Source organism: Monodon monoceros, unplaced genomic scaffold (genome assembly GCF_005190385.1).
Source record: "Monodon monoceros isolate NGI ecotype Baffin Bay Population unplaced genomic scaffold, NGI_Narwhal_1 Super_Scaffold_8, whole genome shotgun sequence".
Lineage (NCBI taxonomy): Eukaryota > Metazoa > Chordata > Mammalia > Artiodactyla > Monodontidae > Monodon > Monodon monoceros.
This window is the reverse complement of record NW_021703785.1, coordinates 990,991-1,012,022: the sequence shown is the minus strand read 5'-3', so window position 1 is coordinate 1,012,022 and position 21,032 is coordinate 990,991. Positions and strand designations below refer to the sequence as shown.

The following is a 21,032-nucleotide window of genomic DNA, read 5'->3' as shown; positions in this document are numbered from 1 at the left end:
GAGAAAGGGTGCGCACCTGGGCTCCTGCCTCACCACGGGAAGTCCAGACTCTGCTTACTGGCCCTGGGAAGGCCAGTGATTCACGCAGAGAACTCTGATCTGATCAGCAGTTAAACCCATGGGTTCCACTTACGGAGCATCACTTTAATCATTGCTCCCGAGTAAGGCTTGCAGAAGCAGGAGTGAGTGAAGGCTCCCTGGGTGCAGACAGACACCCATGTGTGTGGGCAGGGGTGACAGAAGGGGCCACATCACACACCCCGCATCACGAGGAAGCTGAAGTGCTGGGGAAACTGAGCCAGAAAAACGTCTCAAGTTTAGAAACACCTCAGCGCTGTATCATCTTCTTACCCGTCAAACAAGAAATGTTGCCTTTTAAAGCAATAAACAGACACCAGAACAAGGAATCGCTTTGTCATTGGATCCCTGTAAATTTGAAAAATGGTCGTTAGGGGACTTCCCTGGGGGCGCAGTGGTTGAGAATCCGACTGCCGATGCAGGGGACACGGTTCGAGCCCTGGTCCGGGAAGATCCCACATGCCGCGGAGCAACTAAGCCCGTGCACCACAACTACTGAGCCTGCACTCTAGAGCCCACGAGCCACAGCTACTGAACCCACGTGCCACAACTACTGAAGCCCGTGCGCCCAGAACCCATACTCCGCAATAAGAGAGGCCACCGCAGTGAGAAGCCCGCGCAACGCAACAAAGAGCAGCCCCCGCTCGCCACAACCAGAGAAAGCCCGCGCGCAGCAACGAAGACCCAACGCGGCCAAAAATAAATAAATACATTTATTAAAAAAAAAAAAGAAAGAAAGAGATGGTTGTTAGGTGGAACCACCTCTACAAAAATTGATCTGGTAATTCGAGGCTCGATTACATGTTTACGTTCCAGTCTGACATGTAACTCAGCTAATAGGTTCTGTTTGTTTCAGCTGAAATTCAAAACTCCCATTAGGTGACTATCGCTGGGTGAAATTGATTTCCGGAGTATTTTAGAGTCTCTTCTGTCCTTGTGTGCTTTCTGACGTTAACGCTCAGGCTGCTGTGCCCCACATCCTAACAAGGCTGATGGCGAAGTTGCTGAAGGCGCGGCCACTGCGTCTGACATACCTGATGGCCCCACGAGGCCCCTACAAGTGGGGTGTTGCCTTGGCTCAGGCCCAGAGAGCGAGGGTGCACTGCTTGCTGTGTTCATCCCATTTTACCCCAGATGTAATCTCTTCTTTTCCAGTTCCTCGGCTGTTGGGCGTTCTCCTTTGGAAACGCATTCAGCTCAGTTTTATCCATCAGGAAATGCTATCTATTAAAAACCAAACCTTAAAGATGTTATTCGTTTTCCCTAAAACGGAGAGGATCCCTCATTCTGGTAAAACCCAAGCTTCACTGTGGTAAGAGGAGGGGGTGGATTTGTCTGGGAAGGAAGGGCCCGTCTCAGCTTCAGAGACGTGAGGCTCGCTGCACTGACGCAGGGTGAGGTCTCAGCACGGACGCAGAAGCAAGTGACGGGCAATGCTCGGGACCCAGGAATTCGTGGCGAGACCTAACCGACAGCTTTACTGAGGCAAAATTCATGGATCCTAAAACCCACCTGTTCAAGGAGTACAGTTCAGTGGAATTTAGTACTGAACCAAGTTATGAAACATCGCCATAATCTAATTTGATTGACTGATTGATGGCCACACTGTGCGGCAGGCAGGATCTTAGTTCCCCGACCAGGGATTGAACCCGTGCCCCCCGTATTGGGAGTGCGGAGTCTTAACCACTGGACGCCAGGGAAGTCCCCATCATAATCTTAATTTTAAAACATTTTCATCACCCCGAGGAAACCCAGTACCCAGGCAACGGCTTCCCCAGCCCCTGGCAGCCGCCACCACGCTTTCCGTCTCCATGGATTTGGCTGTGCTGGACGTTTCACACAAACATCATCCAGCGTTTGCTCCTTTGTGTCTGGCCCCTTCCGCCTGTGCAGGGTTTGATTTGCGTTTCCTTGAGGGCCGTTGATTTTGAGCATCTTTCCATGTGATGCTGGCCATTGTAAATCTTTGGAGAAAGTCTAGTCAAATCTCCTTATTTGTTTTTTCATTATTGGTCGCGATGGCCTCTGTCTGTCCCAGATACCGATCCCTCATTAGATATGATTTGCGAGTATTTTCTAGGGCAACCCTGGGGACCTTTCACACATCCTCAGGGGCCACGCAGGCAAAGCCTTGACGTCTAGTTCACCTGCGTTTTGGTGGAACGTCTCGTGATTCCCCAGGAACGTGGAAATCTGTGGGGCTGGGTCTCACCCACCTTCCTGCCACCCCCGGGAGGGTGTCCGGCACAGTTTCTTGTGGCCGCCCGGGGTTCTGATGCAGGGGAGCTGCCTCCTGCCCGCCACCCCCAGGATTGGGCCGCTGGGCTCTAGCAGTTTCCCAGGACGTCGTGCCTGCGGCCCTTGTTCACGCACACACTGCTTAGTCCGCAGCCAAGGAAACCCTTCCTGCTGCCCCTCGGTTGAGCCCTTCATGGAGTGCCCTTCTGCACCCCAGGTCTGTCTCGGAAGCCCCGTGGGGCCTGCTGGCTGCGTGCCCTCTGAGCAGACAAGCAGTGGTGCCCTTCTAGCTCCTGGTAAACTGGATGCTTCGTCTGTGGTCGACGTGGGACCCAGGGAGGGCCCAGGGAGGGGCAGGCGGCACTTTGGGTTACCTCATCCTTCTTCTGCGTTATAACCTGCGGGTGCTCCTCTGCACTCAGCCCGAGGTGGGGAACTTTCCCTTTCATGTCCACAGAGCCCTGGGGGTGCAGCTGCCAACCTCAGGTGTACCTGCGACCTCAGGTGTACCCGGAGACTTAGGTGTACCCGGGGCCTAGGGTGTACCCAGGGCCTTAGGTGTACCTGCAGTCTAAGGTGTACCCATGACCTTAGATGTACCCGGGGCCTTAGATGTACCCGGAGCCATAGGTGTACCGGGGGCCTCAGGTGTACCCGGGGCCTCAGGTGTACCCGGAGCCTTAGGGTGTACCTGCAAAGTCACCTTCCATAGGTGACACGTGTTGGGGGCTGAGCCGTGTCGCCTTAGGGGCACATGCAGGCTCTAAAGCCCTGTCCCTGCTCCAGTGGGGCCTGGAAGTGGCAGCCGAAGGCGTCACAGCAGGGAGTGTGGGTTTCAGAGTCGAGGGGGCCGGTGTGGAGCAAAGGGGTGCAGGATGCTTAGGAGGTTCACCCTCCCCAGGTCACCCCTCTCCTGTCCTGACTCAGCTCCTCCCCCGCCCCTGAGGAGAGGCTCGGGCAGAACAGGAACAACGGCCCCTCCCTGCACCGCAGCTCTTAGTGAAGTGTCTCCTGCGCCCCCCGGGCCTTCCTGAAGCTGGAGGAAAGCTGGCCTCGCAGGTTCAGGGCCTCTTTCCATCGGAGGTTCAGCCTCTGTGCCCTGACGGTGGTCTCTTCTCGCCTGTGTGTGTGTCGGATCGAACAGGGCAGAAAGTCTGCTGAGGTCCCTCCCTGGTTTAGGACATGCTGGTGGAGAGATGGAGAGTGGGTTTATTTCTGTTGACAGTTTGTAGATTTACAACTAAGTAGCCGAAACAGCTCTGCCTTTGTAATTTGGACACGTTACCTGCCGTCTGGCTCAGCAGCAGGATGTAAACACCCCTGAAGTCCCGAGACTTGCGAGGCGAGTTGACGGTGTCTCTGGGGAAGGTGGGACGCATTTTCCTCTTGCACGTCCAGGCGGAGGACCAGCTCTGGGGCAGGGTTTGCCTGGCCGCTTCTTGCTGCTGTCGTCTGCAGGGGACCCGACACCCCGCGCGGCTGCAGGGATGGAGCCCCGCCCCTGCGCTGTCACGCAGGGCTGAGTAGGACGAGGTTCATTCCCAAAGGAGCTGGTGTTGCGATGACGTGGCGAGTCCCTCGGAATATGTCGTGTTGGGTTTGTTTTCTGACCTCGTCCCACAGGCAGGTGTTGTACCCCGACCTGTACAGTTAGAACAGCGCCGAGCGGGCGAGCGGTATTTGAGGTGTTGAATGATTACGGTAAAGCCGGCCTGTGCCCAGGGTATGAACTGGCCCTAATGAGCCTCCTTGCGCCGTGCCTCCCTGGGGACGGGGCTCCTGTGCCTCTGCCCGGCCGCCGCGGAGCCACTGTCTTCAGAGTTTAGGCGGAAGGTTTCCAGGATTTTCATGTTTGTGTTAAAGTTGGTGGCGCAGTGGTTGAGAGTCCGCCTGCCGATGCAGGGGACACGGGTTCGTGTCCCGGTCCGGGAGGATCCCACATGCCGCGGGGCGGCTGGGCCCGTGAGCCGTGGCCGCTGAGCCTGCGCGTCCGGAGCCTGTGCTCCGCAACGGGAGAGGCCACGACAGTGAGAGGCCCCCGTACAGCAAAAAAAAAAAAAAAAAAAGTGAAGGTTCCCTGAAGCCACAAAGGCTGGACACGGTGCTGGATGGGACGGGCTGGGCCCCCGGAGCACAGCCGCGTGTTTCCTTTTGTTGCCTCTGTTTGTTCTTGACAACACTGAGCAAGGGGCTGGGACCCCGTGCTGGGGCTGCCTGTCCGTGGCGGGAGGTCCGGGGCCCCGTGCTGGGGCTGCCTGTCCGTGGGGGGAGGTCCGGGGCCCCGTGCTGGGGCTGCCTGTCCGTGGGGGGAGGTCCGGGGCCCCGTGCTGGGGCCGCTATGCGAGGCTTCGTCTTAGTCTCTCATGAGCAGCCGTCGTATCTCAGGCGCTGCAGTGCTGACTGCGTACAGTTGCTTGAGTGTCACTGGAAGGCTCTTCGGGTCGGAGGCGTCTCCTTAGCGTCTGGTGCACAGCACTGTGACTAACGCGAAGATGAGCGAGACCCAGGTCTCCTCGGTCCCCAGGGAGGCTTATGGGTGGGCTGCTGCGGCGCGTGAACCGCCTTCTGCTCTGAACTCATAGCTTTACTTTCTTCTTTCGTTAAAGACCTTTCCCCAAAGTTCTGGGATTGTCGTCTTTTTTTCTGAAGGCTTAGGGCTTTGCTGTCACTTTCTGGTTTTGAATGGACCCGCCCTGTGGCATTTCCACTGCCCACCAGCCTTGAAGGCCCCCCTCGACTCCTGCCGGGGGTGCTGGTGGCCGCTCAGACCGCTCCTCTGAAGAGCTGGGCGGGGGTTTGAGCACTTACCCCGTGAGGGCCCAATGGGTGGGCAGGGGTGGGGGGCCCGGCCTTGCAGGGGCGCCCAGCCCTCCCCAGGGCCCAGCACAGACCTGCATCCAAGCCAAACCCCGGGAAGACCCCGCACCCCCCCGCCCCAAGGCCTGCTCTGACCGCTCTTCCCCCCGCAGTGTGCTGGGGAGGAAGACTGTGTGGACAGCCGGACCGTGTACGTGGGCCACCGCGAGCCCCCGCCGGGTGCTGAGGCCTACATCCCGCACAGATGCCCGGACAACAGGATCGTCTCCTCCAAGGTAAGCATCAGCCTGCGAGCTGGCCGCACGGCCCTTGGCGCGCGGGCTCAGCACCCCTCCGCTCGCCCCCGGACACTGTTACGACTTGACGTCACAGCACGTTCTCTTCACGTCCCTCTTACCTGTGTCACGTTTAAGGATCAGATTTGAAGTCTAGGACGTTCAGATCCTGCCGGCACCACAAATTAGCTGTCTGGCCGCGTGCCACGATCGAGCCGCCCCAGGCAGGGTCTCTTCCTGCAAAACAGGGACGATGCAGGTGCCCCGGTGCTACCAGCTTGCGAACGCGCACGCTGGACGCGTGTCAGAGGCCATCAGTTAGGAGCGGTGACGCAAAGAGGAGGACGCGCGTGTCACCGTTTACGGGGGCTTTGACCATCTCTTGGCCTGGAGGTGGGGTTGCAGGACCGTTTTCACACCTCAGATTAACCGGTAGCTGGGTCTTGAGAACGGGGTCGCTGACTCTGGAAAACAGTAAACATGACTTTGCAGGCTACGGAGAACTTTCCACATGCCTGGTGTCCTGGACACCCAGACCCACGTCCCAGACCTACGTAATTCACACATCAGTGTGCTGCGTGTCCAGATACCTGCGGTGGACCCGCTTAATTCTGTCATGAGTTATCAAGAGTGTCCCGTGCTTGTTACAAATACTTGACAACCGAGGTTTTCTAAAGCAGTTTTTTTTAAAATTTTTTTTTAGTAGAGGTACAGTTGATTTGCAATGTTGTGTTAATTTCTGCTGTACAGCAAAGTGGCTCAGTTACACATATATACACATTCTTTTCCATTATGGTTTATCCCGGGGTATTAAATATAGTTCCCTGTGCTCTACACTAGGACCTTGTTGTTCATCCATTCTATATGTAATAGTTTGCATCTACTAACCCCAAACTCCCACTCCATCCCTCCCCCATCCCTCTTCCCCTTGGCAACCACAAGTCTGTTCTCTGTGTCTGTGAATCTGTTTCTGTTTCATAGATAGGTTCATTTGTGTAAGGCAGTTTTCTTAACGGAATTATTTTATTTTAAAACTGCAATGTAAAATAATAACTTTAATCTCCAGAAATACAGCATGTGTAAGTCAGTTGCTCATAAACAAAATCACAGCCAAACAAATGTAGTCCGTGGTTGCCCAGACATGACCAATGAAAGGAGAAATAAACAGGAGGACCTCATATCCAGAAATAGGTCTTTCCAGTAGTGACATTTATAAGTTAGACAGTCTCGAATAGAGCTCACTGAAGATGCACTCTGTCAACCAGTAGTGCCCCCAAAGGAACAAAATCTCAAACGTATTTCTTAGAAATCTGCTCGTGTGCAGTGCAGACGCATCGAGGAATGGGGAAGTGCACTGAAAACACTCAGATGTTGTGCACGTGTGAACTTGCGGGGACAACTTCGAGTCCCCACTCGACTAGGCATCGAGTCCCCACGCTGCCCTGCGTCTAGTCTGGGCAGGACGTTTGACAAAGCCACCTCGGCTACTGAGTCACATCCCGCACAGCTGGCTTCTCCCCCAGGGACGAAGCTTGGGCCCCGCTGTCCCAGCCCCGGTTCCTCCCAGGGACCTGGAAGGTTCTGTGCAGCCGCTCAAAGGAAACTTCAGAAACTCAGGGATCGGAGCAGCAAAGCCCTTCTTGACGCATCCGGTGGACTAGAGCCCGAGGCTGCAGGGCACTGCGTTTGTTATGAAGCCCCGTCCACGCTCTGGGGGAGATAATCGAGAGCAGTGATTCCTAAATCCCATTTATGACCCCTTGCTATGATTCAAGTTTCGAGCCAATTTATCATTTTCAGGTTTTCCCTTCTAATATTCCTGCAGCCGGTGGCCAGCAAGACGTTGAGGGGCCCCGTGTCACCTCCCGGCGTCTGCTCGGCCCCGGGGTCTGCAAGGTGCTGCCTTGCCTGCGGTGGCTTCTTCCTATGTGCCCCGAGGCTCCTTGGGTTCTGACAGAGGAAACCCACCTCCGGGGCGAGGGCGCTGTAAGGATGGGTTTAGATACACGTGCAGGTCCTGGGCGCCTTTTCAAAACTGTTTATTTTCGGGAAAGTTCCTCCACCCCACGCCCTGACAGAATTAAGTCAGCATCCGCCCCAGGAGCCAGATCAGGCTGTCACACAGGAGGCGTGGGTTTTGGTGAAAAGGCAACAAGTCTCAGCTCTGAGGAGAGAGGGCACTTGCAGTATTAGTGGCTTAAAGTCAGTTCCAGGTAGATGATGGTGTGTCATTTCAAGAGCAATTACAGACAACGTAACCTCGGTTGCTAATTGATCTCAGTACAGAGGAGATCCTCAGACGAGGACCTAGAATCCAAGTCGGTAGCAGGGTGGACAGGCCGTGGATTTAGACCAGATGACGTGGACATCTGGACACATGATCATTCTCATTTAAAAACAGCTCAGGATGTGGAAAATACAACTTAATTTGTAAAGCGTAAGTTTACAGGCAGGTTCAGAGAATATGTTTCTGGTGATGTATATATGTTTTCTTGGGAAGAGAACATTCGTTTCTACCTTAAAAGAAAAGATGGTCAACAAAGATTTCGTAAGTGCGCAGACGCACTTTAGTAATAAGTTTTATGACTTACTACTTAAGGAGCAGTAATACTACTACCAGCAGTAAAGTTGTAAGTTTGATTTTATTAAATCCAAGGTCGTGAAAGCACTTAGCATGTGAAAAGTTACACGAGGGGTGAAAATGCTCATCTGGCCTGATCTGAAGAAGTGCTGTTATTGGTGATCAGTGAGTTCTGTTTCCTTTTGGGGCAGAGCCTGGTAGAAATGACCCCAGCACAACCCCTTGGCTTCTGACCTCATGCCGAGCCACCAACCCAAGGCCTGCTCTAGCACCAGATCCTGGACTCACGGACAGTGGGGCTTCATCAAGTTACAAAATTGTACCTTTGGGCACAAGACGCGTGTGGCTCCCATCTCTGCCCTCAGCATGCTGTGGAATTCAATGTTCAGCTCAGGCTGTGCTGTCCCTCCACCCTGTACAGAAAGCTGAACTACTTGGGACCTTCCGGGTCGCCTTCCCTGGAGATCAGTGACCGTGCCCGGTGCGTTTTTAGGGCGCCCCGGGCGCACCTGTGCGGGACTCCCCCTCCAGGCACACAGCAGCCGCAGCCTCAGTGGTTTCCAGGCGCTCTGGTTTCACTCTCCGGGGCTGGCGAAGCAGGGTGGCGCCAGGCTGTCCTTGTCTCCCCGTCTCCATGTGACTAAAGGTCGACCAGGCGGGACGGCTTCTCTGCGTCTGAGCCGCCCTCCCAGTGAGTACAGGACACAGGTGACTCTCACGGAAGGAAGAGAGTGGCCAAATCCAGCTCAGCGCTGACGACACACGACCCCCAGGGCAGATGCACACTTTGGGTGTGAAGTCTTTCATGGCGTGAAAGAAACACAAGGCTAGTAATTGTCCTGTGGCTTCAATACTCCTCAAGTTGTCTGGTGGGAAAGAGATGCTCCGCCGACCTCAGACTCCTTAGCTCCCTCATAGCAAAAAAAAAAAACCCCCTTTGTTCCATGCTTGTGGCTCAATATCAAGGATTCCAGTATTAAGTTCTATTCTACTGATCCTGGGACTTGACAGATGTAGGTCAGAGTGTTGCATTGTACATTGTAATACAAAGTGTTACATTATATTGTGGCCCAAGTGTCTAAGCAAATATTTAGATCTTTAGAATTTAGCAGAGATCAAAAACACACAATTGGAGGACTTCCCTGGTGGCACAGTGGATAAGACTCCATGCTCCCAATGCAGGGGGCCTGGGTTCGATCCCTGGTCGGGGAACTAGATCCCACACGCATGTCACAACTAAAGATTCACACGCCGCAACTAAGGAGCCAGGCAAGCCGCAAGTAAGAAGCCCGCTTGCCACAACTAAGACCTGGTGCAACCACATAAATAAGTAAATAAATAAATATTTTTAAAATGTGGTAATAGAATATTTTAAAAATGTACAATTGGCACACCATTATCCAATTGCCAATCCTTACATGTGAAATAAAATGCTCGTTTTATTTTATTTTATCCATACAGTACTGATATATCAGTGCAGTCATGAATGTTTCAACTGTCTCTTTGGGTTTTCACTCTTCTTACCATACATCATCAGGGATTTTGACCGTATTACTAATAACCAGCAGTAATAACTTACGACAGTCGTTTATTCTGTAAAATATGGAGATCACAAAACATAATGTCTGAGCTGCAGCGTGGGCCTCCTGCACCTGATAGGAATGAAGTCATCATTTAGGTGGCTTTAAATTAAGTGGCTTTAAAGGTGCCTGTGGGTCTAGATGCAGAGAGATAACCAAGGTGCTTACCGGTCCAGATGAGAGAGATGCCGTGCAGAGCAGGCTCTCCCCCTTCAGGGGGCGATCTTCGTTAAGAGGCAAAACTGTCAAATGGAATTTTAAAAACAGTGTCCAAGCTCAGTGTTTACTGTAGGTTAATGACATATGGGACATTGTTGTTTTCAACACAAAGGTTAGGGAAGGTCTCCTTCTGAGGCAGAAACGAGACATTCGGCGAGTAAGTGGCCTGACTACCCTCCCTGTGTCCCTCTCCAGCCCCCTGGGTAAGGGGGAGGGGCTGGCCCAGGACACCTCCTCATTGCAGGAACCATAGCCAAGCTGGGTTAAGACCACCTGAAAATGGTGACTTCTGTTTCACGTTCTGTCCCCTCGCAGCCACGCTGTAACAAAACGGAGAGCTTACCAAAAATTACAGTCAAAGGAGAATGCTAACCATGTGTGTTTTGAGTTAACAATCAGAGGTTTACATTTTACGAGAGACATTTTAATAGTAAAACTATTCTTAAGCTACTTTGCCTTACCTTGAATTGTTGGAATTAGGTAGTTGACATATGCTGCTCTTGGAGCACATGTTCTGTGTTAGCGGTTGTTTTTACAGTCAACAAGTTGATAACATGTCTACAAACACTCTCAATTTTGTATCTAAAGCTAGACATTTTGTACTTTGAAATTCAGGACAGCTTATCATGTGGTAGAGTAATGCTACACAACGTAAAATGTGATCAGAATGACTCCTTTCTGTTTTTCTTTTATACAGTACACATTCTGGAACTTCATACCCAAGAACTTATTTGAACAATTCAGAAGAATAGCCAACTTTTATTTTCTTATCATATTTCTGGTACAGGTAAGTCTGGTCATCTTTTTCTGTCACCTCAAATGTAAATATAAATAAGTGGCATTTATTCTCAGGTGATTGGTTTGCTCCTCAGAAGGAGCAAGGACTTAATGCCCCTTTATCTGCAGATACATCACTTGTTTTCTTCAAGGACTAGCATGTTGGGTCAGAGAGACCTGTTCACTAAAACATAGGCGTGAGCGCAGTGCATGTGAACTGGTCCTGGCCACTTTCCATCCTCGTTCTCCAGTACTGACGGGAGAGCAGGATCTTCCTAATCTTTAGGGGGGATTCTCCTAAAAAAAAACATTAAGAGAAAGAGAGTTAAAAAAAAAAGAGAGTGAAAACCACAGTGAGGTATGGATTAGGGAACAGGTCAGATGTGCTTTAAGAACAGCAACCTAACTTGTCTCAATCATACAAAATACCGTTGAAGGACTTTTAAAATTTCCCAGACAGTAATTTATGCAAATAATGTAATTAAAGTGTGGCACCAGAAGCAGAGGGGTGAATTGAAATAAAACGTGCACTGGAGTCAGCCGGTGTCTTTGCCACTGCTGACGTGGCTTTCTAAGCACATCCCGTGATTAAGGAGAACTGCCCTCAGTTTTATAGTAAAAATTCTTATCTAATTTATCTCCAGTGCTGGGATGAAGTGGGGTAATAGTAAAGCGAGTTAAAATGAGTCACAGCAAACGTCGGCAGGTGTTACAGGGCCAGCCAGTCTGTCCAAAGCCCCTAAGACGTGTTTCTGAAAATGACTCAACGGTTCTCTTCTCAATGCAGCTGATCATTGATACGCCCACGAGTCCAGTGACGAGCGGCCTGCCGCTGTTCTTTGTCATCACTGTCACGGCTATCAAGCAGGTGAGCCTTACAGGCAGAAAGGACGAAGGTCCTACAGAATCTCTGCTATAGGACATCGCCTTTCATCCAAAGCAGAGTTCCCCGCTTTGTTTCAGCTGGTTCGTAGGAAACTTAGCTGACTTCTAGAAATTCACTTTTGTGACTGGTTTAGGTAGAGTCTTGAGTTAAGAGATGCTTGAGTTAAAAGAAGAGAGATTGTGTAATTTAGTGCTGGTTTGTCGCCCCAAGAGTTTGAAGAGGACACGGTCGTTCTCACGTGGAATCACCCAGAGACACAGCACCTGAGTTGCCTCGCCCGCTGTGTCCCTGGCTGCCCGGACCCCGAGGACCTGCTCGTGCAGAGGGTCTGGGATGTGGCTCCATGAGTAGAACAGCCCGGCAACCCCTGATTCGCTCCGTGTGGATCGTGCTGTTCTTTGCAATCCTGATAAACAAAGCCAGTGACTAACAGGAAGGACAGGTCGTCTGTTAGTCCCACCATCCACTCAGCCAGTTTAATGCTCAACCATCACTTCTGTTTAGTTCCAGAAAATTCCCAACATCTTGAAAGAAACCCCCGTACCCGTGAGCGTCACTCGCCATCCCCCTCCGCAGCTCCTGGCGGCCACCAGTCTACTTTCTGTTGCTATAATTTGCCTATTGGGGACATTTCCTATTAACAGAACCATACAGTAGTGATCTTTTGTGTCTGGCTTATTTCACCGAGCATGTTTTCAGGGTTTATCCACGTTGTAGCACGTGTCAGTGCTTCACTCACAGATGAATAGTATTCCATCATGTGGATAGACAGACCACATTTTGTTTATCCATCATCCACTAATGGACATTTGGGGTGCTTCTACTTTTTTTTTTTTTTTTAAATGTGGCTTTATTTATTTATTTACTTACTTCTTGCCACATGGCGTGGCTTGTGGAATCTTAGTTCCCCGACCAGGGGTCAAGCCCAGAGAAAGCGCAGAGTCCTAACCACTGGATCGCCGCCAGGGCATTCCCGGGATGCTTCTACTTTTTGTCTATTATGGAGAACACCGTTATGAACATTCACATATAAGCTTTGTGTGGACATAGGTTTTCATTTCTCCTGGGTACATACAAAGGAATCGAGTTGCGCTAATGTTGTAAAGAACTGCCAAAGTATTTTCCAAAGTGACTGCCCCATTTTACATTCCAACCAGCCGTGTGTGAGGTTTCAGTTTCTCCACATTCCTGCTAAGGCTTGTTGTCCATCTTTTTTATTACACTTACCCTAGCGGGTGTGGGGTGGTATCCCACTGTGGCTTTGATTTTACGTTTCCTTGGTAACTAATGATGCTGAGCATCTTTGCATGAGCTGATTGGCCTTTTGTAAATCTTCTTTAGAGAAGTAGCTTCAAGTCATTGGCCTGTTTTTAAATTGGGTTGTCTTTTTATCCATGAGTCGTGAAAATTCTTTGTATGTTGTACATACAAGTCCCTTATCTGCTGCAGACTTTTTTTTTAGTGATTTATTTATTTACTTATTCATTTGTTTTGGCAGCGCTGGGCCTTAGTTGCGGCATGCGGGATCTTTTAGTTGCGGCATGCAAACTCTTACTTGCGGCATGCATGCGGGATCTAGTTCCCCGACTAGGGATGGAACCCTAGCCCCCTGCATTGGGAGTGCAGAGTCTTACCCACTGGACCACCAGGGAAGTAAGTCCCTGCTGCAAACTTTTGAACAGGATGACATTTGCATTTGAAATAATTTACAGAAAGGTAGCATCTAGTTAAATTCTTGATGGTCACATTGTTGCTGACAAAGCCATGCTTTCTGTGTTAGTTTCTAAATAAAAAATTAAGAAACTGAACACACATGTCACATGAGACATGGTTCAAGTGACAGTGGGTGACAGTGGGAATGAGGTGACGCATGGCGGAGTGATTGACTCCAGACTGAGAAAACATGAAGCACGGAGTCTCAAGGTGACCTTTGTGAGTGTAAGGGCGGTGCCTGTATCTCTCACAGCCAGTCTTCAGTGTGAACGTCTGGACTGGTCTGTATTTAATACAGAACCGTGAGAAGCATTTAAGGATTCCTTTGTGATAGCTTGGGTTTTATTTTCCACTCACCAGTCATCTGGAAATACAGATTTGAACAACGATATGATTTTACTTTATACCCATTCAATTGGCTTGTAAATGTCTGAAGAGCAGATGGGATTAAGATGTGGTCAAACAGGCATCCACACACACTGATGGGAGCGTGTCGGGACCACCTTGGGGAACAGTTTGGAGTATCCGGCGAAGCTGAGGATGTGATACAGGGACCCACAGAGGGAGCCTGGTCTATGCACTTAGCACATACTGTGTGAGCCTCTTAGAACAGACCAGTCACCAGGGGGCTGGCGACCCCAGACCTGATCTTAGAGGGCTCTGCCCTGAGACAGTGATGCAGGCAGAGCTGAAAGAGCACCGAGCCAGCCCCAAGAGCATCCTGACCACAGCGAGGGACCTCTGCATACAGCAAGTGTCCCTGTCCCTAAGTGTGTGCCCTCGAACTCCCCGCCCTGTGGCTACGGAGTGAGGGCGGTGGTAGCAGCTCCTGGTGGGTGAGACCCGCCCATGGGCACAGAAAGCGCCTGCCTGCCACCTTGGCCAGGACACGGTGCCCTGCGCAGCCCGGGTCCATCCTGGCTCGACCCTCAGACATAGGCCAGCAGACCCAAAGGGCCTGAGGAGAGGACGAAGGAGGTCCCTTGTCAGAGCTGTGACCTTCCAGGGCCACCCGTCCCCAAGCTAACCTCCAGCTCTGCCAGCCCCCCGCTTCCTCCTCAGCCCCCTCCTCCCTCTGCACGCAAAGCCCCTCCCACGGAGCCCACCGCCTGGCCAGCCCCCATGCTCCCATCCTCCTCTGGGTGCTGAGCAGCCGACATCGGGCGCCTCTGCGTGACCCTTGCAGCGCTCACCTGCGTGGGCACAGCCCCTTGGTGCCGCCTGCTCCCCTGCCCACCTGCCCGCGGCCCTCACCCCTTCCTCGGCGCTCCTGAGACCCAGGGGGCTCGAGCGGCCCTCGGCCCCCCAGGGACGCCAGGCATAGCCCAGCTGACCCGAGGGTGGCCATCCGCCTGCGCGGGTCCCGACGGGGAGCCTTTGGAGCTGTGTCGGGTGGGGCGGAGTTGGGTTGGTCCTGTCCTTGCGGGCCGGAGGCCGCGGCACGGGGCAGCCGGGACGCGAGCAGGAAGGGGTCAGTTCAGGACGCGTGTCCCTGTGAAGGACGCGCCAGGACTTGCCCGGGTGGGGGCTGGGTGCGAGGGAAGACGTGGCTTCGCGCACGGCGGCGGCAGGAGCCCAGGGACGCGGCTCCCCCCGCTCGTGTCCACACGCACTTGACCGTGGCCACGGCCGCGCCCGCCAAGTCCAGGAGGGGCTCACGGCGTCTCTCCCCGCAGGGCTACGAGGACTGGCTGCGCCACAAAGCCGACAGCGCCGTGAACCAGTGCCCCGTGCACTTCGTCCAGCACGGCCGGCTGGTGCGGAAGCAGAGCCGGAAGCTCAGGGTGAGTCCTCCCTGCCCCCGCCGACCCCAGACGGCCCCCAGACGGCCGCAGACCTGTTACGATGAGGAAACAGCGCCACGGGGCTGTTTTCGTTGGCCAAACCTCCGTCTGAAATTGTTTCATTTATTGGATGCAGGCCCACCCTCTTCCCCAAGTACTGCTCACTTCGGGCAAGCTCCTACCACTATCTTTCTTTAACTTCTTACTTCTATGTATTTATTTTTAAAGCTTTAATCGACTTTATTTTTAGAGCAGGTTTAGGGTCACAGCAAATTGAGTGGAAGGTCCAAAGCCTCCCCGTGTCTCCCCCACGCCCGGTCCCCCATGCACAGCCTCTCGGCCATGAGGCTCCCCCCAGGCCTGTTGTCTGAAGCGTATCACTTGATAGTAACCAGTCAAGACAGGGAGAGCTCTAAACACCTGTAGAGAAGTTATTTTACAGTAAGGCAAAATCATATTAGTGTGGTCAGCTCTACTAGCTGGAAATTCATGAAAATGGGGACAGAAACCTCCCTGAAAGCTGCATGTTAATTCTTCTTTTTCAATATATTATTGGTGTAATAATGCATCCTTATGTTTAAATTCAAATTTAAATTATTTAAGTGGATTATTTCCAGGCCTGTGTTGGCCGTTTAGAAGCGCTTACACGTGTGCACGTGAAAAGTATGATTTTTACGGTTTGTCCCCGAGTCATGTCTCGCTGTGAGCCTGGGGGTGGAGCCTGGCCACCCTCCCCCGGATCCTCCTTGGGCTTGTCCTCCCCCTAGTCGCCGCCCCTCTCCCCCTCCCCTGCAGCCCCACCATCCCTCTGTCCTCCCCGGGGCTGCTTTCCTGGCCAGAAGTCCTGGCAGGGCCATCGGGAAGCTGCTGTGGGAGAGAGTCGCCAGCGCTCGTGCACAGGGACAGAAAGGTGGGCCTCCGCGTCTTTGAACCCGAGCCTCTGCTTCCAGGCACATCCCCAAGCCCTGGGAGGGGCAGCGGGTCAGCCTGGGGGTCAGTGGGTATCTCGGGCGGAGGACAGGGTTCGTCATCAGCATGTGGACCATCTTCGTTAACCTCAGAATAGTTATTATATGTGTTCTGTATTGGAGGTATTTTTAAGTTTCTAAACCACATTTTCTTTGTTTTATAAATTTCACCGTCCAGGTGTTTCAGTAATTCCCCTCCGTTAGCCTAGGTTGGCGACATTTTCCTAGTGGTCAAGGAGTCAGGAAGTGGGGGGCTGGGAGGACAGCCTCTCAGTATGGGAACAGCAGTGGGGACCCCCGTGTATATGTTAACAGGCTCTTTCGGACCCTAGGCTCCAAATACCGTTTCCTTTAACGACTATATTTCCTTTGCAAAGTCTTCTATACTTTTAATAAACATCTCTTCAAAAACAGACCTAAACAGTACCTGTCAGCAGAAAATTGAATTTTTAATGTATCGATCTCCTATGGGGAATGTCTGCTCTGCATCCAGCCTGTTTTACCCGAGAGGATTTTAATGGAGTCTGTGAGACAAGGAAGGAAGCAAAGGCTGCTTGTGGCGAGTAGAAAAGAAACCTTCAATTTGTCCACCTCCAGGATTTGTCCTCGCGTGGATGGCGTCACACAGCCTGTAACTTTCATGCAGCTGAATTCCCTTGGGTCTCACCCAGGTTGGGCATCTGGACGCCTTCCTTTCGTTGCAGAGTCTGGGGGGTGTGTGGCCCAGGTGAAGGATGTTGATGTTTCTCCAGTTTGGGGCCGTTCAAGTAAAGCTGCTGTGAACATTTGTGTACAGGTTTTTGTATGAGTATAGTTTCCGTTTCTCTGGCATAAAAACTCAAGAGTTCAGTTACTGGGTTGTCATGAAATAACGGTAAAAGGAACAGCCAAACCATTTCCCAGAGTGTCTGCGCTATTGTACCAGCAACGTGTGAGAGGCCCGATTCTCGGCATCCCCAGCGGCGTTTGGTGTTCTCGCTGTTTCTTCTCTCGGTCGTTCTGATTCTCGGTGCGGTTTAAGTGTGTGCTTCCCTAGAGGCTGGTGAGCATCTTACCGTGCGCTTATTTGCCATCAGGGCATCCTCTTCATGAAACATGTGTTCATGGCCCTTACCCATTCCCTACTTGGATTATTGAGGGTTTTTACTGTTGAACATTGGGAGTTCATATATTCTCGAACCTGGTCCTCTGTCAGAAGTACCTTCATGGGGTATTTCGCAAAGCAGAAGTTGTTCATTTTGATGGAGTCCAATTTACTGATCTTTCCTTTTATGGATGCTGCCTTTCGTGTCAAGGTTAAGAACTCTTTGCCAAGCCCTGGAGCCCAAAGGTTGTCTCCTGTTTGTTTTTTCCTGAAAGTTTTATAGTTTTATGTTTCAGATTTAACTTCCTGATCCATTTTGTGTTACTTTTTACGTCAGGTGTGAGGTTTAGGTGAAAGTCCCTTTTTTTGCCCAGGACTGACCAAGTGCTCATCTGTTGGAAAGGCTGTACCCCCTCCATCGAGTGGCTTTTCGTACCTTTGTCCAAAGTCAGTTAAGCGTATTTTCGTGGGTCTGTTTCTGGGCTCTGGGCTGTGTCGCGATGGCCTGTGCCCGTCTTCTGTGGGGACCACTGGGGACCATTCAGTGCTGATCACTGCGGCCACGTCACAGGCTTCATGCCCGCAGGGTGACCACCCACCTCATCTGCCTGCTTGGAATACAAATGGTGCAAATATTTCTATCATTGCAAAATAGAATATCGCAAGCTATTCTGTCATAATGCACTGTGAAGCATCCCAGGTCTAAGGCTGGGGCATTGACCTCACAGGTCTTTCCCGGGTTTGTGCCAGATGTCCGGGCAGCGATGTTTCTCAGTCATATTAGCATCCACACGCCTTCCTGCAGGTAACACCGTGATGGTGTCTGTGGGAGCCGCTGCCCGGAGCCCGGCTTTCGGTTCACGGTGCTGCTGTCTGTCTGTCCCGCAGGTCGGGGACATCGTCATGGTCAAGGAGGACGAGACCTTCCCCTGTGACCTGATCTTCCTGTCCAGCAGCCGCGCGGATGGGACCTGCCACGTGACCACCGCCAGCCTGGACGGAGAGTCCAGCCACAAGGTAACGTGCCTGTCGTTTGTGCCCCATCAGGACCCGTCGGGACCTCCGCGTCCTCCCCCAGCTGTGCTCTTGTGGGCAGAAGCTGCACCGGCCATGAGGCTCTGTGTTCAGGGGAAAGCCAGGGACTGTCTCGTTTGCTTCTCCCTGTTTCCCACTTTCTTCCTTCCACCCTCAGCCCCCCTAACGACCAGCCTCTCAGGTTAACAGAAGCAGCTCCATGTTCCTTATTTAGCTGTGTCATTTAGCGGCGGTACCCAGTTAAGGATGGAAGGAAGAGATTGTTGGAATTTTGAAGTTTTCATTCTACTGGTCAAAGTTAGTGACTTGACTGGACTGGAATTGTGTGAAAAGTAAGTCATGAGTCTAGATTTTGCCCGACTGTTAAATCAATGAGTGTCTTTTTTTTTTTTTTTAATTTTTGGTTGCGTTGGGCCTTCGTTGCTGCGCGCGGGCTTTCTCTAGTTGCGGCGAGTGGGGGCTACTCTTCGTTGCGGTGCGCGGGCTTCTCATTGTGGTGGCTTCTCTTGTTGCAGAGCACGGGCTCTAGGCGCACGGGCTTCAGTAGTTGTGGTGTACGGGCTTAGTTGCTCTGCAGCATGTGGTATCTTGCCGGACCACGGCTCTAACCCATGTCTCCTGCATTGGCAGGTGGATTCTTAACCACTGCGCCACTAGGGAAGCCCTATGAGTGTCTTTTTGTTCAAATATCGTAGTAAGGATTTTCTGAAATTGTGATTCATTTCTTACGCTCAACATGGAATTCTGTGCCAGTAGCTAGTGCTACAAAATTTTAATTAACAATCACAAAAGAAGAAGCACATCGCTGTTAATGTTAAGGATTTCATTGTTTTAAAAACCTGGAAGCTTCCAAGGAGTTTATGAAAGTGAGCCTTGCTCTGAGGCTCTGGCTCCAGAAATGCAGCTCTAACAGTGCTTGAATGCTGCCCGTGGACACAGGCGATTCTATGCCGGGAAAGCACCAAAGGATGCCCTAATCCTTTGTGGGTGACTTGGGGTGTCATCGTATGAAGCCCTATGGGGTTTCCCACGTTTACTCTCACATTTTCTATGTAACGAATCCCAGGAGGGGGGACCCTTCTGGCACAGTCAACTGTCAGGGAGAGCAGTTCTGGGCTGGAAAGTGCTGGGTGTCCAATGGCCGTTGGAGCTTGGGGTATCGTGTCCCACCCTCCCCGGCCCCGGTGAGCCGTGCACACCGGACTGCGGGCAGTGGGCTGCCCTCTGCACCCCGACCCACAAAGGGACATCACTGCCTAGACGCATCCCTGGAGCAGACGCCACGAGCCTCCGGGTGCATCAGTGCTGTCAGGGTGAAGTTTAACAGCAGTCACCCTGGTCCAGACGTGGCCCATGTCTGCACTGGGGCTGCGCTTGGACCTCTCTGTGTTTGCGCTTGGCGGGGGGGGCCGGAGTCACCTGAGCCCTTTCCTTAAAAGCAGAAGTCACGCCTACAGTTTTCACATCTGTAAGATGGGGGCAAACCTGTGTTCCGGGGGCTCTTGTGAGACTATAACTAGGAAATGTCCCAAAGTGCCGGATGCACAAGTGCCTCCACAACGTTGCAGGGATGCTGTGATCACACCCGCTATTGCTCTGAATCCTTTCACGCTTTGCCCGACACTTACTCATGGAAGACATGGAGGAGTCTGCGTCCCCTCCCCCCGCCCCTCCTTCCTCTCTCTTCCCAAGGCTGGTCCACCCATCCACGACCCCATCTTCTCAAAATGGGGTCCCAGACCCCAGCACCAGCATCACCTGGGATCAGGTTAGAAATGTGGTTCTCGGACGCCACCCCAGACTCACGGCCTCAGAAACTCTGGGGGCGGGGCCTGGGGTCCGTGGCCCCCTTAGTTTGAGGAGCCCTGGGGTCAAGGCCAGGTGAGGATCCGTGCAGAAAGCTGTGCTCCCCGGACAGTGACAGGTGAGGGCAGCTTGCCATGCCTGAGACAGCTGTCTGTGAACCACATAAACAAAAAAGAATATTTTAGGTCCCAAATTTGTTTCCTCATTCAGAGCCACCACTCTGACAGATGAATCCAAGTGTCCAGTTTTGAAGAAGAATTCTGTTAGTTGAGGACACTGGGTAAGAATGGAAGAATTTTCTGGCACCTAATAGGTACAGGAATCCCGGTGGTACCTACAGTTCTGTAACCTTGTTACATTTGCAAACTCTTTATTATACACCCTGTCTCGTGTGGTAACCAGGCTTTGTAGCCAGGCTTATTTATATGCCTAAAAAATTAAACATTGGTGCTGCCCTAGGACGGGAGGCCCCCGCTGCTGGGTTTGTCTTGATCATTTTGGCTGTGAATTCCCATTTCTTGTCAATCTGCAGACCCATTACGCAGTTCAAGACACAAAGGGGTTTCATACGGAGGAAGATATAGATTCTCTCCACGCCACCATCGAGTGTGAGCGACCGCAGCCCGACCTCTACAAGTGAGCCGGCTTCCTCCCCGGGGTCCTCGCTGCTGTCCGTGCCCATGGCCCAACCGCGCGGGGGTTTGGAATGAGATTGCAAATCACTGCTGAAAAATTAGGACCCGGTCAAACATATATTACTTCTGTATTTTCATAGTCCAGCAACGTTCCAATCCATAAATCTTAATACAAATATTTGAAAAGGCTTGATGGAACTACATTTGTCAAAGAAAAATGAATTTTCTGTATTTTGAGGAAGTGACTCTAAGGGAAATCATTTAAGTCATGAGCTAAATAGAACAATTAAAAAGTGGGAGGAGAGGGGAGGAGTGGTTTAGCCTCACACCCCTGTGTTTCCAGTACAGAATCCCAGTCCTTCTTAGAAACGGGTCAGGGGTGAAGAGGGGGGTTCCCCAGAGCCGGGGTCTCGGGTCCTGCCCCCCTCCCCGGTCCCCTGTTGCCCTGGCAGTGACCTGACTCTCCTGTCCCCAGGTTCGTCGGCCGCATAAATGTTTACAGCGATCTGAATGACCCCGTGGTGAGGTGAGGATTCCTGCTTCTTCTAAACACTTG

At 52.0% G+C, this 21,032-nt stretch overlaps 1 protein-coding gene across 7 annotated transcripts in view; it reads left to right on the top strand.

Moving 5' to 3' along the window:
- The window catches only part of ATP11A (ATPase phospholipid transporting 11A), a 116,082-nt gene that overhangs the window by 49,343 nt on the left and 45,707 nt on the right, over positions 1–21,032 (top strand). For all 7 annotated transcript variants that reach the window (XR_003791771.1, XM_029210555.1, XM_029210552.1 and 4 more), the window contains exons 2-8: positions 5,286–5,408; positions 10,486–10,575; positions 11,353–11,433; positions 14,841–14,948; positions 17,889–18,017; positions 20,374–20,477; positions 20,952–21,002. Coding sequence is in view for 6 of the 7 variants with exons in the window: in XM_029210555.1 (XP_029066388.1) it covers positions 5,286–5,408; positions 10,486–10,575; positions 11,353–11,433; positions 14,841–14,948; positions 17,889–18,017; positions 20,374–20,477; positions 20,952–21,002 (686 nt within the window). In the remaining variant the exon portion in view is untranslated. The remainder of the gene's footprint in view (positions 1–5,285; positions 5,409–10,485; positions 10,576–11,352; positions 11,434–14,840; positions 14,949–17,888; positions 18,018–20,373; positions 20,478–20,951; positions 21,003–21,032) is intronic.